Source organism: Trichechus manatus, unplaced genomic scaffold, assembly GCF_000243295.1.
Source record: "Trichechus manatus latirostris isolate Lorelei unplaced genomic scaffold, TriManLat1.0 scaffold00162, whole genome shotgun sequence".
NCBI lineage: Eukaryota > Metazoa > Chordata > Mammalia > Sirenia > Trichechidae > Trichechus > Trichechus manatus.
In genome coordinates this window covers 963030-980365 of record NW_004444098.1, presented here as the reverse complement: position 1 = coordinate 980365, position 17336 = coordinate 963030, and the positions used below count along the sequence as shown (strand labels likewise).

The 17336-nt window shown below is 43.5% G+C and overlaps 1 protein-coding gene across 1 annotated transcript in view; it reads right to left on the bottom strand.

Moving 5' to 3' along the window:
- Positions 1–3122: 3122 nt before the first annotated feature.
- The window catches only part of ASB9 (ankyrin repeat and SOCS box containing 9), a 41016-nt gene continuing 26802 nt past the window's right edge, over positions 3123–17336 (bottom strand). The window contains exons 3-7 of the mRNA XM_004386363.1: positions 15569–15676; positions 11444–11594; positions 9399–9533; positions 7771–7962; positions 3123–3247 (exon numbers count right to left, since the gene is read on the bottom strand). Coding sequence (XP_004386420.1) covers positions 3123–3247; positions 7771–7962; positions 9399–9533; positions 11444–11594; positions 15569–15676 — 711 coding nt within the window. The remainder of the gene's footprint in view (positions 3248–7770; positions 7963–9398; positions 9534–11443; positions 11595–15568; positions 15677–17336) is intronic.

Sequence of the window (17336 nt, the reverse complement as noted above, 5' to 3'; positions counted from 1 at the left end):
AACGTCCATGGAAGCCAAAGTCACAAAATCAAAGGATGTATTGCATTGGGCAAATGTGCTGCAGAGGACCTCTTCAAAGTGTTAAAAAGCAAAGATGTCACCTTGAGGACTAAGGTGCGCCTGACCCAAGCTATGGTATTTTCAGTCACTTCATACGCATGTGAAAGCTGGACCGTGAATAAGGAAGACCGAAAAGGAATTGATGCACTTGAATTATGCTGTTGGCAAAGAATATTGAACATACCATGGACTGCCAAAAAAAAACGAACAAATCTGTCTTGGAAGAAGTACAGCCAGAATGCTCCTTAGAAGCAAGGATGGCAAGACTTCGTCTCATGTACCTTGGACATGTTATCAGGAGGGACCAGTCCCTGGAGAAGGACATCATGCTTGGTAAAGTAGAGGGTCAGCAAAAAAGAGGAAGACCCTCAATGAGATGGATTGACACAGTGGCTGCAACAGTGGGCTCAAACATAGCAACAATTTTGAGGATGGTGAAGGACTGGGCAATGTTTCGCTCTGTTATAGACAGGGTTGCTATGAGTCGAAGCAGCTGGATGGCACATAACAACAACAGCCGCCACATCCTTGGCCTCCACTCACTAGATACCAGTACACCCCCTTCCCCCGAGTTGTGACCACCAGAAGTTTCTCCAGACATTGCCAGATATCCCTTGGGGGGCAAAACTGTCCCTGGCTGAGAACCACTGGGCTTGTGGCTACTGTATTAGACAACACAATTCTAGAATATACTTAATATGCGTATGGTATTTGGGTTGAGAGAAAGAACTAGCCCCTATCCAAGGGCAGTAGTGGTTTTATCCAGGGGCAGATTAACCAGTACGCACGGTATGAACCAGTTTACATTAAGCTAGGTATGTACGGGCTTACTTGTGTTTACTTACTAATCTGTAGTGAACAATTTCACACAGGCTTCACCATATCTTTGATGTGGTGAAAAACAGGTGAAATTGTTCACTACAGATTAGGAAGTAAACACAAGTAAATCCATGTGTACCTTGTTTATTGGGTAATCCAGCCCTGGTTTTGTTGTAAGAACAATGAGGGTAAAAAACACGGACTTAAAGAAATGCCTTTCCTCTTTATCTTCCCATGTAAGGAAGATGGAGCCAGGATAGTGATGTTGGGAAATTCTGCCTCTCTCCAAACTTCCCAAAACCCATTGCCGTCGATTCATATTAACCCTATAGGACAGAGTAGAACTGCCCCATAGGGTTGCCAAGGCTGACATCTTTACAGAAGCAGGCTGCCATATCTTTCTCCCGAGGAGCGGCTGGTGGATTCAAACCTGACGCCAACTTTTTGGTTAGCAGCCAAGCACTTTACCACTGCGCAACCAGGACTCCTTCAAAACTCCCCAGGTGTTATATAAATGAGCTAAACATTGCCTCTGTATTGACCCCAATTTGTTTTTAAGGCCCATTAGCTTAAAAAAAAAAAAACCCACCAGCACCAAACTCAAATTTGTACACATCCAATTGTTGCCCTTTCAAGACCCAGTTATTTTTTTGCTTTGAATTTTTTGTTGATACTGTGTGTTTTCGTTAATGGAAGCCATGCTGAATCAAGGAGAATTTCCAAAATTTTGTTATGAAATATGGATTTTGATACATATTTTGTGGGGTACATATGTCCCAAAAATGTTGAAATTTTTAACATGGATCCATACATACATTTGGTTACATCGGGCACCTCTGGTTTTCCAAATACGACACCAGAAAACACCAAACCCACCAGGGATCCCTAATTATCACACACGAAGCTGTAAATTTGCTTACAAGGATTATCTAGCTGTACAAAAGTCAAGAGACAAAAGTTTGACCCAAACACACTTCCTGGATGCAATGCCTCATACCTAACTAAGCCTTCTACCTTAGTGGATTTTTGCCAAAGAACATTTCTTTCATTTTTCATCATTACACAAGCCACCACTGGAGGTCAGCATATACTTTTAGTGGGACAAGTACCTTCCTGAGAAACCTAAGAACCCGAAAATGTTTGTGGGCACATTCTGTTCCAAGAACCATGAAAGGGTTGTTAATAACCCTTATTTAGCAGATTTTTAGCCACTTAAAGCCTCCTTGCTTTATATATTCTGTGAAACTGCACCCAACACCTGCTGGCCCTAGATGAGATAAAACCCTGTGGCTGTAAGAACCCTAAGGTGTTGCTGCCTTCAGAGTTCTCTGGCCCAGGGACTCCTCACCTTGCTGCAGGAGGACATCAAGTAAGATGCACTTAGGTCCCCCTCCCTTCTCTTCCCTGGAGTTTTTCATGCCCTGTTCCCCTTCTGGTGGAGTCCCTGGGTGGTGTAAACAGAATGTTCTTGGCTGCTAACCAAAAAGTTGGAGGTTCTAGTCCACACAGAGTGCCTGAGAAGAAAGGCCTGGCAATCTGTTTCTGAAAAATCAGCCCCTGAAAACCCTATGGAGCACAGTTCTACTCTGACACACATGAAGTCACCATGAATCCGAGTTGACTTGACAGCAGCTGATTTTTCCCTTTCTGGTGGATCCCTGTGCTGCTTGCCTCTGGAAAACCTCCTGCTGTGGAGGACCCCTCCCCTGCATGTGGCTGTCAATGCATCAGGCCCAATAAATAGCTTATTGTGCAACACTGTTACCGCGTGGTCATAGCTTTTTTCCTGATCAGTCCCAAGTTCCTTCCAGCTCACTACCCCAGGTTAGCATCAGAGAGCCTGTAATCAAATCTGGCTCCCTATCCTGGCTCTGGAGAACTGGACAAATGTACCTCCCTGAGTCTGTGTCTAACCTGGAGAAGGGCCACGAACAGCACCCATCTGGCAGGGTTGTTCTGAGGGTTAAAGTAGATGAGGCCTAAAACCTTCCTCGCTCAGCGCTTGGCATGTAGTAGATGTTCAAAGCAATAGCTCTTATTTTAGCCACCCTCTTCCAGGCAGAGAAAAAGATCTTCATGCCTTCCAACCGACAAAACCAAAGTAGCCAGAGTTATCTCCATTGAAAATAAAGATCTAATTGAAAAAGCTAGCCAGGCTTTATAAACCCAACTTTATTTTAAAATTCCAACGATCCCAACACTCGCTAATGTTTGCCGGCTTGTTTGTGCATCCGTCGGCACATTTAAATATGGAGGAGAAACTGTTTCAGCTCTACCGGTAGAACAAGTCCAGTGATCTTATGATGCTGCTTGGTTCCAAAGCACTTCCGAATCCTAAGGCGGCACAAGTGCATCAGAGATGGGGGCCCTGGAGAAGGATCACAAGACAGTCACACATTTGTTTTAGGGATCTGAGACTCGTTTTCTGTTCCCTTTTTTTTAAGCATACGAGATATAACATAGTTATAAGGAAATAATAAGGTACTATTTACGGCCATTTTCTGGTTTTGTTGTTTCAGGGGACATTTTTCAGCCACGTTCTCTCTTTCCTTCCATCTGACTGAAAATGAGCTTGTTAGGTTTTAATTTAGAAGAGAGTGAAAGAAATTTAATGCTTAGCCCTCACAAACACAGGCTTAAGAAAGCTTATTTTGGAATTACCCAGTGACCCGAAATTTCTAATAATGGAAATAAAATTCTTGTCTTTCACCTTAAAAAAAAAAAAAAGATCATATTTCTCGATGCAAGCATTTTTATTTTATGATTTAAGCAATCTTAATATATTTAAATGCTATGAGCCATCAGTGACTCATAAGTGTATGTTACCGCATTAAGTCATAGTTGCTTTTACATTCTATATTCACAGCTATCCCGGTGCTTCCACTCATAGGTGAAAAGTGGATTCACACAAACTTTGCATAGGAAACCACCCATGGGTTTACAGTGTAGGGTGGTGGCCATGGGTGAGGAGGGGAGCAGGGAGAAAAAAGAGGGGACATTTGGCAATGTCTGGACATACTTTCGGTTGTCACAACTAAACCAGTCCCATGTGTGTCAGAGTAGAACTGTGCTCCATAGGGTTTTCAAGGCTGTGACCTTTTGGAAGCAGATCGCCAGGCCTTTCTTCTGAGGCATCTCTCAGTGGATTCAAACCGCCAACCTGTCAGTTAGTAGTCAAATGCTTAACCGTTTGAGCCACCCAGGGACTCATGTCACAACTAGCTATTAGCACCTAAGGAGCCCTGGTAGTGCAATAGTTAAGTGGTTCAAACCCACCAGCAGCTCCACTGGAGGAAGACCTGCTGATCTGCTCCCGTAAAGATTACAGCCTAGGAAACTCCGTGGGGCAGTTCTACTCTGTTCTGTAGGGTTGCTATGAGTCAGAATTGTTCCACGGCACACCACAACGTTAGCATCTAGTGAGTGGAGGCCAAGGATACTGCTGAATATCCCACAATGCACAAGACAGCCCCCAAGCAGCCCCAAATGTCAATAGTGCCGAGGTTGAGAGACCCTGCTACAGGGTAAAAGGATGGGGAATGATTTCCCACCACCAACCCCTGCACCAAATTGTGATGAGAATTCTCTTTTGGTTATTAAAAAACACAAAGCAAAACTATATACGTTCAAGAATTTTGTAAAAGCAGTAGTCCTCAATCCTGACTGCACTTTAGACTCGCCTAGGGGTACACTTTAAACTACTGCAGCGCTGGGCCCCACCCCAGAGATGCTGCTTCACTTATTCCCAGGTGGGGCCTGTGTATCTAAATTTTCTTAAAGTGCCCCGAGTCATTGTATTGTTTGGCCAGGGTTGACAATACTACTAGAAGAATATGGTGACTGCTATTTCCCTATCACGTCACCACAAGCTCCAGGATAAACTGGGTTACATATCTCTCACATGATGGAGAACAAGAAGAGGTAGAACTAGACACACAGACAATCAAAGAAGTGCAATATTTTAAATCAGCCCCTAATGGTACATTCAGGAGGCCCCATCGGTATTTAGGGCACCTTCCCAATTGATCTCGGTGCACTCAAGGCATATATTAATGAACCGTAAAAAGCCACTGTGGGGAAACTGAACTGAGTCTCACCTCCCTGAGGAATGTGACTGATCATAGGTGCTAGACACGCTCTCAGGGGCAACCAGAGGAGGTCCTGATAAAGAATTGTGCAGGACAAAACTTCAGAGCAAGCCTGATAGAAAACTACGAACAGCAGGCCCATTAGAGTGAGTTCAGTGGAAGTCTTGATGCCCAGCGAGGGTCTGCTGGCTGTTTACTAAAGGCAGGATGATGGAGACAGCTGTAGCTTCCACTCCATATAAATGGAGCTGAAAACCCACTATGGCTTTGTAGTCACTTGCTGGCCACCTGCATGCATTCTGGGTATTTGCTGTGTTCCATAATACCAAACCTGTTGCCGTCTAATCGATTCCAACTCATAGCGACCCTACAGAACAGAGTAGAACTGCCCCATAGGGTTTCCAAGGCTGCAAATCTTTACGGAAGCAGACTGCCACATCTTTCTCCCGTGGAGTGACTGGTGGGTTGCTCCATAATAAAATTAGCTAATTCTATATATACAGATTGGCATATTCCTTTGGGTCTCAATTTCTTCTCTTCCTCCCACCCCCACCCCAACACACAGGATGCTTTAAGGTCAAAGCGCATTCAGGGGCGGCTGCTGTATGTGCTGGGCTGAGAGAGTCAAGTTTAGCTTTCACTGTGTCCCATAGCAAACACTGCTTTAAATGCTTCACAAGCGGCTGGGGTGGTGATATTCCTGACATCCTTCCCCTTCCCTCCAAAGAAGCTACCATGATGGGAAGGGAGAAGGGAAGATCCCACCTCCCCCAACACCTGTGCAAAGCCTCCTTCCAGACGTGGCTGAGTTTCACTTAACATTTTCCAGGTACAGAGAAGCAGGTGGCCTGAAGCAAATGTGACAGTGGGGACAGCCGGAGATAGAAATTGCCGCATGAAATCGGTGGGTGTGGTGCTCTTCAGTTGCCTGGCCCATTTCCTGTGCGGGTCCAGCGTGCTGAGAGGTGACCTTGTCAGAACCCCCACAATCACTCACAGAGGGAAAAGATGCAGCAATTCTCTTTAGTGGCAAGTGGTACTTTCTAAGCCAATGGGCTCACTGGGGACATTGTCAGCATGCAAAATGTGAATGGAAGGAATTAACTAAGTAGGTCTCTAGGAGTGACTTTAGGAAATAAAGTGGAGCCAGTGAAGACAACTGGAAAATCCTAGGAGAGTATTTGGTGGGGCAGGGATATATCTATATCTCCTCTCATTATGACTTCAGCAGACCCAAGGCACTTTTGCCTATGTGGATCCCTTTCTCCATTAAAAATATTAAAAATTATATTTTACAACTGTGTTGGTATAAAGATGAATGTAACCTAGGTTGGGTTGCATTCATTTTTTTCTCATTTCACAAGAAATGAAAACATTTCTGTGGGCCCCTGCAAACATTGTGGGCCCAAGTCACCTGATGGAAAAGTCCACCCTGTATAGAGACAGAGTTTTACGAAAACAGGTAATTGGCCAAAGGCAGGTAGAAGTGCCTGGTGTTTACCAGTTGTTTAGCATGAAGGGGTCTCTACAAGATTGTTTCTTGTAGCCTGGGGTCGGTCTTCCCTGTGCTCAGGTAGCACAGGCCCCGTTTGGGGTGTTCAAAGTAGGGACTTGGCCGCTAGAACCTGGGGCAGTGGGAGTGGGAGGGAGAACATTCCTTGGTCCACTTTGCAGTTCTGCCCAGAGCCAGCCCTCATTCTCAGCACATGGGAGAAAAAAACCAGATGCCATGTATATAATCAGTATCCTTCCAATAGGGAAGGCCTGCTTCACAGTCACACAACCCCTAAAACCTAACACCGTCCACACACCCCAAGAAAGTAGGCACTCTGCTTCCCCACCTCTAGGGGCAATTAAGAATTATTTCTCCTCAGCCTGAGGGGCCTTTGCTCCACACCCCAGTCCCTCACCCTCAAAGCTCAAGGGAGTACCCCCTACCCTCCTGCACACCTCCCAATCACCATGTTGAGTTGTGCAGGGCAACAGTGTCAGTACTTATTTGTGGAGTGTGGACTTCAGCGTTTATTGATTTATAAGAGTAAATATCTTCAGATTGGTGTGAATCATGAAAGTGATACCCAGTACTTTTAATTAGCTGCATTTGTACATCCAGAGATCAAATGCCCAGTATTTCTGCCCATCTATAGTGTCATAAGAATAGACATCCTGGGACATCATACAGCCCCAAAGGGGCTCCTACGTCATCATTCTAAATTGGTTTTTGACAAGTTTAGTATTAAATTTTTTTGAACAATACCTTAATTCTTTGAAAACTGTCATACCCTACACATGAATGTTAGATCATCCCAAACCAGCCCTTCTCCAACCTGTCAAACAGCAGAAGGGTTATTTACTATAGTACTGTATCCTATTTAAAGTTCCTGGGTGGCACAAATGGTTTGTGCTTGGCTTAAAAAAAAAAAAAAAACATTGCCATCCCATCGATTCTGACTCATAGCAACCCTATAGGATAGAGCAGAACTGTGCTCCAGAGGGTTTTCAAGGCTGTGACCTTTTGGAAGCAGATCTCCAGGCCTTCTTCTACGGTGCCTCTGGGTAGATTCAAACCGCCAACCTTTCGGTTAGCAGCTGAGCACTTAACTGTATGTATATACACATATATATATCTATATTCAACTATATATTTGTTGAATACTAAATGAGCTAAACTTTCCCACACTGGGTGAGGGCAGAGAATGATCTTGGATAGGATCGCAAGTCAGAACTCGGTAGGTACCTGCCTCTTACTAGAGCCCACAGGAGTCTACGGATTAGGGCTTAGGTTCAGGCAAAGGAGAAGCACCTTCCCTCTGCGAAAGGAGCTGGGTCAGAGCATTCTCTGGCGCCACCAGCTCCACAGGGCGCTTGCCGTCAGCATTCTTAGCCTGAGTGTCAGCTCCAAAGTCCAAGAGCAGGCGGGCCAGCTCCCTGCTGCACGTCCTGGCCACCACGTGAAGAGGGGAATCCAGACCTTTGCCACAGTTCGCACTTGCTCCTAAGTAGTGGTGACAAGAACAGAAGGGGGTCAGCCAAAGAGCAAAGCCCAACTGTCCACTCTCTCCAATTGCTGAGCCTCAAAATTCCCTAAGGAAAGGGGATCCAGAGAGAGCATGGTAACTCTGCAGAGAAAACGGGACTTGATTGGATTCCATTTAATAATATGGGGTAATGCCATTTTACAAGTGACTGAATACAGCATATGAAGCTAAAAACTCACCTTTGAGTGGTAGACAGATGCGATACATAAAGAGAAATCCTGGCAGCGGAAAGGCTACACATCTGTTGTTAATGGAGCCTAAGTATTAGCCTGTACAGGTTGAGAGTGAGGCTAGATGGTGAAATCTGGTCTACACTGGGCAGCCAAATTTATACACTAGCAGCCACCACTGGGTTTCAAACCTGGGACCCAGGCATCGTGTGATTTGGACTGTGAAAAGAGACCAACTCGTGGGATCATCTCCTAGATTGGGGTGGCCAATCCCAAGATCACAGGAAAGGTTCCAAAGTGTCCTCCTCAAGAGTAAGGTGAGTTTCCAGCACCATCCACACCCAATTCCACTCCTATACTCTCAGCAGATCCCCACCCTGGCTTTCACTGTGACATGTGGGACCATGTGGCTTTGCCTGAGCTGCTATCCTTCTGGTAAAATGAGAATCTATATCCAGGCAACAAATGCTAACTAAATTGTACTTTTACTGTTTTTGGCTTTGTGAGGGGTGCCAAACCTGGCCCTTTCTTGGCTAAGAGCTTAACATCTAGCTAGGGAGACAGAACATAGACATATTATTTAAGAGAGAGAAAGAAAGAGAGAAAATGAATCTCCTAATTCATGACAATGGCTGCCAAATGAATAGAAGACAATTAAGAACTGTAAGAATTCAGGTAAAGGAGAGACTACTGAAGTCTTAAAGAATAAATAATTCAGATAATTAAAGAGATGATGAAATGGTGTTCCAGGTGTCAAAAAAAGGGCCTGGGCTACAGCAGGGCAGTGAAAAGGAACAATGGTATGTAGGCCATTTCAAAGAAAACAGAACATTTACAATGGGCTAAAAATGGGGCAAGTTCAATTTCCAAATCGAAGAGACCTGGTGAAGAAGGCTCCAAACAGGAAGACTCAACCCTAATCCAGCAGCTTTCCAAGTTATTCAGAGCCTAAAAATATGATCGGCAGGAGGGAGAGAGGCAGAGGGAAGGGGGAACTGACAATCATTGAGGACCACCTTGGGAGGGAGGTATCATCATCATCATCATCATCATCATCATTATCCTCTTGTTAGGAGTGAGAGAATTGAAGCTCAAGTAGTTTAAAATAATTCCCCATGGGAACACAGTCCAATCTCATTGCCCATACTCTTTCCTCTGCTACAATAGAGAGATCATTAAACTACATTTAATTTCCTTTTTGTTTTCTTTCCTTATTTTTTTACCTGATTCCAGAAGCTTCTTGGCACAGGCTATCTGCTGGTTTTCACAAGCCAAATATAGTGGAGTACCCAGGTGTCTGATATTATAGTCAATGTTGCCTCCATGAGCTGCAAGAGACTCCACACACTCCACGTGGCCTGTAGCCCAAAGCGAGAGAGACTAGTTACAGCACAAGTTCTGCAGTTATGGAAACACCACCTTCCCCATTTTTTTAATTTATATTTGCCAGCAATTTATCCAGAGGACCAAAAGCCGTTCCCTTCACTTCGAATAGGAAATGATTTCAAACACTGCCATCAGTTAACGGGTTGACAACAAGACATGATCTGCAGCTATGGTTGGAACTCACCTGAGTTTATTAGCCACTTTTAAACAACCAGCAGCCAATCCACCCCTTTTCATTAATTTGTGGAGTAATTAGTCTAGGTTCAGAAATTGAATTGGAAGTTGGGAAGAGCTAGGTGAAAAATCAGCTGCTGAAAACCCTATGGAGGATAGTTCTACTTTGACACACATGGGGTCGCCGTGAGTGGGGGTCTCCATGAGTAGGAGTCAACTCGACAGCAACTGGTTACTGGTTAAGGAGGAACAGGGACTGAAGGTGGACCTGAAGAAGAAAGGGCACAACATGGGCCAAGAAACAGGGACAGGAGCTTACAACCTCACCAAAGGCAGGCCCTGAGAGGAACAGGCCTGGGTGGTCGAAGGTAAAGCTTCAAAGCAGCTGCCAAATCCAACATAAGTGGGTCCCAGTTGGGCAAACTAGGTTCTGTCAAAGCTGAATCACTCTTGCTTGATCTAGAATGCCATACTTTAAACACTGCTCCTTTACATTTCTCTTGTTATATCTTTTTAGTTCTATGTGTCCAATGAATATGATGAACCAGCATGTCTCTTAATAAATAAAAGGCAATGCTTTGGGAGGTAATTATAATATGGGTTGATCCAGTCAATAGGGCTGCTGTAAGGATCATGGGGGAGCCCTGGGGGTGCAGTGGTTAAGAGCTCGGCTACTAACCAAAAGGTTGGCAGTTGGAATTTACCAGCCGCTCCTTGGAAACCCTATGGGGCAGTTCTACTCTGTCCTATAGGGTTGCTATGAGTCAGAATCGACTCGATGGCAATGGGTTTGGTTTTTGGGGGTTTAAGGATCACGGGAAGCCATTCTGTGAAAGCCCTTGCGGAAACTGAAAGCCCTCTGGCAAGGTAAGGCTATGAGGATGATGATGAACATCAGAGAAAAGCGAAACTTGCGATTTCATTTTTTGTCTCAGAGTTCAGCATATCAGGCAAATTATGGCGTTATGAAGAGAACTACTCTAAACTGTTGCTGTTAGTTGCCGTTGAGTTGGCTCTGACTCATAATGACCTTAAGGTATAACAGAACGAAATATTGCCGGGTCCTGCGCCATCTTCATGATCATTGGTATGTTTGAGTTCATTGTTGTGGCTGTTTTGTCAATCCATCTCATGGAAAGTTTCCCTTACTTTTGATGACCCTCTACTTTACCTAAATCCCAAACTGTATATAACATCTTATAGTTCCAAAAATTGAAAGCAGTTTGTCTCACTTAGCAAACTTAGGTAGCCCTGAGACAATATTCTCTAAGGTCCTAAAACAGCAGAATATAACTTGTTTTATAAAATGACTTGATTTCTATGGGGCCACAGATTCAACAATATAGTCCACAAATACTGATGGATAGTCTACCATGTGACGGGCCCTGTTCCAGGGGAACAGCAGTGTACATCATTCCAAAGGCCCTAAAACAGTGGTTCTCAAACTTATTGTGCAGCAGAATCACCTGGAGGGCTTGTTAAATAAAACACAATTGTCTGGGCCCCTCCCCAGAGCTACTGACTCAGTAGATCTGGAGTGGGGCCCAAGAATCTGCCTTTTGCATTTCCGGTCATGCTGATGCTTCTAGTCAGAGGACCCCACTTTGAGAACTACTGCTCTAAAATACACCTCCTTTTCTCCCTTTCTTTGAACAGTAAGATGTCCCCAAAGGAATGAGTGGAAAATTTAAATTCTCAGCAGATTTACCTCTCTTAGCAGCTTCGTGGATGGGGGATGCCAGGTCATTTGCAGAGTCAGGGCTGGCTCCATGCTGCAGAAGCAAATTCACACAGTCCTGGCTGCCACTGACACAAGCATTAAACAAGGGAGTGTGCCAGTCTGTAGTAAGGCCATTCACCTGGAAAGGAAAGCGCCAGGATGAAGGCCGACAGCACAGTGTCTGGGTTCAAATCTTGGCTCTATTGCTTTCGAGCTGTTATTTAACCCCTCTGAGCCTTAAATTCTGCAGCTACAAAATGAGGAGAAAAATACCTATTCCTCAAGGGTGTTATGAAAAGCTGGATGAGATATCGAACATCGTGAAGCATCAAGAATGTTACTGAATGTTCTATCTCCCCCATGCCCTCTCCTGGAACATGAATTTCAAAATTAGCTAGAATCATTTCAGTAGTTTCCAGATTAATCTCTTTCTTTTAAACCTTCCCTCCCAGATCCCATCCCACACCAATCGAGTTTCTTCACAGTAGCCAGAGTAACTTTATAAAAATGTTAAAGTATAATTTTAAAAAGTTAAAAAACATGACTTTCATACAAATATAGAGTGGACACTGGCCAAAGACTAATTAATGAGGGCACCAGTAAGATGGTAAGGGTGGTTCCAAGGAGATTTTGAGGATTGGAGGGTTGTATAGTCAGTCCAAACAATTCTGAAGTAAATTTACTAATAGATACAAAACTGGTTAATGTCCTATAGAGCCACAAAACTATAACCTTTGAGTTATCTTTTCTAAATCTACAAGTTAACATGTAATTTCCCAGTGTTTGGGCTATAACCTAATAGTAACTAGAAAGCCAAATGGAGATACATTCTTCTAGAGTGTTAAATAATTCTTTGGTGGACTTGTTAAGCAATGATATTGCAAAGACACGAAGCCATTCTCATGCTTTATTTCCAAGCAAGGCTGGGACTAGAGTGAGGCTTGAAAGGTACTGAGGGTACACCGTTTAAGGATCATATAAGTGACCTTAAAGGTCTTGTAAGTGCCATATGGCCCTCAGAGTGAGCACCTCCTTAAAGTTTGTACCCTAGGTGCCTCTCTTGCCTCACCTTAGTCCTGGCCCTGCTTCTATGTTTTGGATAAATCTTCTCAACAAAAGTATAAATCCAATTATGTACTCACCTGTGGCTCTCTACTGGTTTCAGAACAAAGCCCATTTTTTTTGGCATGGACAACAGGGTTGTTCATGTTCTGGCCCACACCCGTCCCACCCACTCTACTCTCCTGCCATAAGAACTACTTGATGTCACAAAAATTTGCTCACTTTCACTTCCAGGCCTTTGCATTCGCTATACCCCGTGGACGAGAAGTCCATAATTTTCCCCAACCTACCATTCAGCTGACTAACTCCAGCAGGTCTTTTAGATTTCAGCTTAGACATCACGTCTTGTAGGAAGCTGGTTTTGATCCCTCTCACTCCATCAGAAATAAAATGGGTTAGGAACACTTACATGTGCTCCTAACAACCTTCTTAGTATTAATACTTATTATATTGTACTTTTCAAAAATGGCCACAGCTTCTTCCTAGCGTAGTATGCACATCCCTGTGCAGTGTGGCTTTACAACCCCTCCCATTTACACTCCTTGAATCTGGGCTTGGCCATGTGACTTGCTTTGGCCAATGGGACAGTAGCATATGTGACACAAGCAGACAGCTTGCCGTCTCTTGCTAATCTTGGAATCCCTGCTACCCGTGAACAAATCCAGGCTGCCTACTAGACATGAGAGATCACGTGGAGAGAGTTCCTGTCTCCCCAGTCATCCTAACCATACCAGCGAAGGCCATCATAAACCAGCCTGCCCTGGCCAATTCACCATCTAACCTCAGAAGCATAAGTAAGCCCGGCTAAGATCAGCTGAGCCTGCCTAGACCAGAAGAACTGTCCAGCTGACCCACAGAATTGTGAGATAAATAATGACTATTGTTTTAAGCCATTAAGTTGAGGTGGTTTGTCGTGTAGCAAAAACTAAGGGATATAAACACTCATTGTAATTGCCTGCTGTGGCTAAGATGTTATGCATTCAACAAGCCTATTTCCTCAGCCCCTGGGCACACAGTCATACTACATTTCCCAGTCTCCCTTGCAGTTAGACATGGCTTAAATGAGTTCTGACCAATGGATGTGGGCAAAAGTGAGGAACATCACTGCTAGGACTGGCCCTTAAAAGCCTTCCATGCACAACCTGCCATGCTCTTTTCCCCTTCCAACCACCTGGAATGGAGATGACTCTTAGGGCAAACATGGGAGCCATTTGTTGAAGATGGCAGAACCACAGGGTGAAAGAAGCCTGTGTCCTTGAATCACCCTTGGAAAAGAGCCACCCAACCAGGAACACACACACTGGAGCTTCAGTTGAGCAAGAAATAAATTTTTATTGTGTTAGGCTACTGTGACATCCAGTTTTATCTACTGAAGCAGCTAACATTGCATTCACTAATTTACCTGCTTCTCTGGATGTCTCTCCAATTAGATTACAAGTGCCTACAAAGCAGGTACTGTCTTTATCCATGGAGCCCTGGTGGCACAGTGGTTAAGAGCTCAGCTGCTAACCAAAAGGTCAGCAGTTGGAATCCATCAGCTGCTCCTTGGAAAATCTATGGGGCAGTTCTACTCTGTCCTATAGGATCGCTATGAGTCGGAATCGACTCTACAGCAACAGGTTTTTACAGGTCTTTATCCATAGGAGCCCTGGTGGCACAGTGGTTAAAGTGCTCAGCTGCTAACCGAAAGCTCACCAACCCCTCTGTGGGAGAAAGACGTGGTAGTCGGCTCCTTTAAAGATTACAGCCTTGAAAACCTTATGGGGCAGCTCTACTCTATCCTGTAGGGTCACTATGAGTCAGAATCAACTTGACGGCAATGGGTTTGGTTTTTTGGTTTTGATCTTTATCCAGAGTGGGGCACATAACAAATGCTCAGTAAATATTGGTTGAGAGAACATGAGAAACTCAGATAATCAGATTTTCCCATTACTCTTGAGCATGAGGGGGACCTAGTTAAAGGAAGACTTACTGATCCCTACTTTTAAATTCAATGACATTGTATATTCCTTCTCTAGGATTTCATTACGCCATCCTGATTCTCATTCCCAAAATAATAATTCGTGTAGCCAAATGCTCATGTACCTTATCTCTCTTAGTCTTCACAATGCCATAATAAGCTAAAAACTTTCATTGTTGTTATTTTCCCACTTTTTAAAATATAAACTCTAAAGCTCAGAGGCTCAGTCACATGTCCAAGTTTACAGTGTTAGTAAGTGGTAGGGCTGGGCTGGGACCATAAATCAGATCTTGTTGTTGTTGCTAGGTGCCGTCGAGTCGCTTCCGACTCATAGCGACCCTATAGGACAGAGTAGAACTGCCCCATAAGGTTTCCAAGGAGAGACTGGTGGATTCGAACTGCCGACCTTTTGGTTAGCAGCCGTAGCTCTTAACCAGGGCTCCAAGTCAGGTCTTACAAAGCCAAATTTTATGTGTTTTCTATAGTATCTTACTACATTCCTGTACTCACAGGGATGAAGGCAGAAGCAGTCTAACAGCCATTTAATTAGTAGTGGTGCAAATGATTAAGCACTCAGCTACTAACCAAAAAGTTTAACAAAATAGAGATTAAAATGATTTCTTGCTTGTTCCTGGGTGGCACAAATGGTTACGCACTTGACTACTCACCGAAAGGTTAGCAGTTTGAACCTACCCAGAGGCACCTCAGAAGAAAGCCTGGCGATCTGATTCCAAAAAGGTCACAGCCTTGAAAACCCTCTGAAGCACAGTTCTACTCTGACACACATGGTGTCACCATGAGTCAGATTCAACTCTACAGCAACTAGTTTATTAGTTTTTTGTTTTGGCTGGTAAAGAAAATTATATCCACCATAATTTTCTTGAAGACTCTGAGCATTATTTTCTAGCTAAAAATTCAGTATTCCATCTATCACTACAGCAAAGAAGCTTGATGGACGTTAACACTCTTGAAAAATACCCGTCTTCGTATTTCTAATCAGTTTAATCAGAAGTGCTGAAAATTTTTCAGAATGGACAGAAATGGTCGTTTTTCCTTCTCAGTTTCTCAGATGTTCTTTGAGCTCCACTTACCTGAGCTCCATGCTTTAATAAGATGCTGGCACATGAGGGATGGCCCCCGAGGCAGGCTTCATGCAGTGGGGACACACGGTCTGTCGTGACAAAGTTCACAGGCCAGCCCTGGAGGAAGGAAAAGGACAAAGTAAGCAGTGCAGAGCACCAGTGCACTGGGGCTGGCTTTCAGCCATGGTTCCAGTACTGTGACGATTCTTTTAAAAGTCACATAATTAGTCACATTTCCGGCTCAAACTCTGACAATACAAGGTGTTGAAAATGATGCAAAAAAAACGGGAACCATCATACACTGGTAGTGGAAGTGTTCTATGGCACAGACACTGGAAAACAATTTGGCAGTATCCCAAATGCCCATCAGTAGTAGACTGGATGATAAACTGTGGTGTAATCTTCCAGTGGAATATTACACTAAACAAACTATGTAAGTCCAAGCAACTGCAAGGATGACTCTTGCAAAAATAATGTTGAAGGAAAGAAGCAAGAGCCAAAATAATACCACGTGAATGATTTACATTTATGGAAAGTTCAAAAGTAGGCAAAATCAAACTACATTGTTTAAGAATACATACAGAAGAGTAAAACTTAAAGAAAAGCCAGGAAGCCGGGATAATAGTGACTTTTATGGTGGAGACTCATACTCAGTGAATAAGGAAGATCGAAGAAGAATTGATGCCTTTGAATTATGGTGTTGGCAAAGAATATTGAATATACCATGGACTGCCAAAAGAACAAACAAGTCTGTCTTGGGAGAAGTACAGCCAGAAAGCTCCTTACAAGCTTCAGGGGCGCCAGTAGCTGGGCTAGCTCACACTAGCAGTGTATTTGGGCATATCGAAACAAAACAAAACAAGAAGCTAGGACACAGTAAGCAAACATAAAATAAATAAATATAATAACTTATTGATGGCTTGGAGACAACAGTCAATATCAAATCACATAAAGAGGCAGACCATCATGGCTTCAGCAAGCTCCCAAAATAAAGAATCTAGAAATTTTTCAGAGGAAGAAAATTTCTTGGAATTACCAGAGGCAGAATACAAAACATTAATATACAAAACTCTTCAAGACATCAGGAAGGATATTAGGCAAAATGAGGACCTCGCAATAGAGGAACTTCAAAAGATTAGAGAAGAGCATACTGACAAATTTAAGAGGCTGCAAGAATCCACAGAGAGACAGCAATCAGAAATCCAGAAGATTAACAATAAAACTTCAGAATTAGACAACTCCGTAGAAAGTCATAGGAGCAGAATTAAGGCAATGGAAGTCAGAATTAGTGAGATTGAAGATAAAGCACTTGACACCAACTTATTTGAAGAAAAATCAGATAAAAGGACTAAAAAAATGAAGAAACCCTAAGAATTATGTGGGATTCTATCAAGAGGAATAACTTATGAGAGATTGGAGTACCAGAACAGTGGGGAATAACAGAAAATACAGAGGGAATTGTTGAAGATTTGCTGGCAGAAAACTTCCCTGATATTGTGAAAGATGACAAGATATCTATCCAAGATGCTCATGGAACCCCACATAGGTAGATCCCAAAAGAAAGTCGTCAAGATATATTATATTCAAACTTGCCAAAACCAAAGATAAAGAGAGAATTTTAAGAGCAGCTAGAGATAAACGAAAAGTCATCTACAAAGGAGAGTCAATAAGAATAAGCTCGGACCACTCAGCAGAAACCATGCAGGCAAGGAGGCAATGGGGTGACATACATAAAGCCTTGAAGGAAAAAAAATGCCAGCCAAGAATTACATATCCA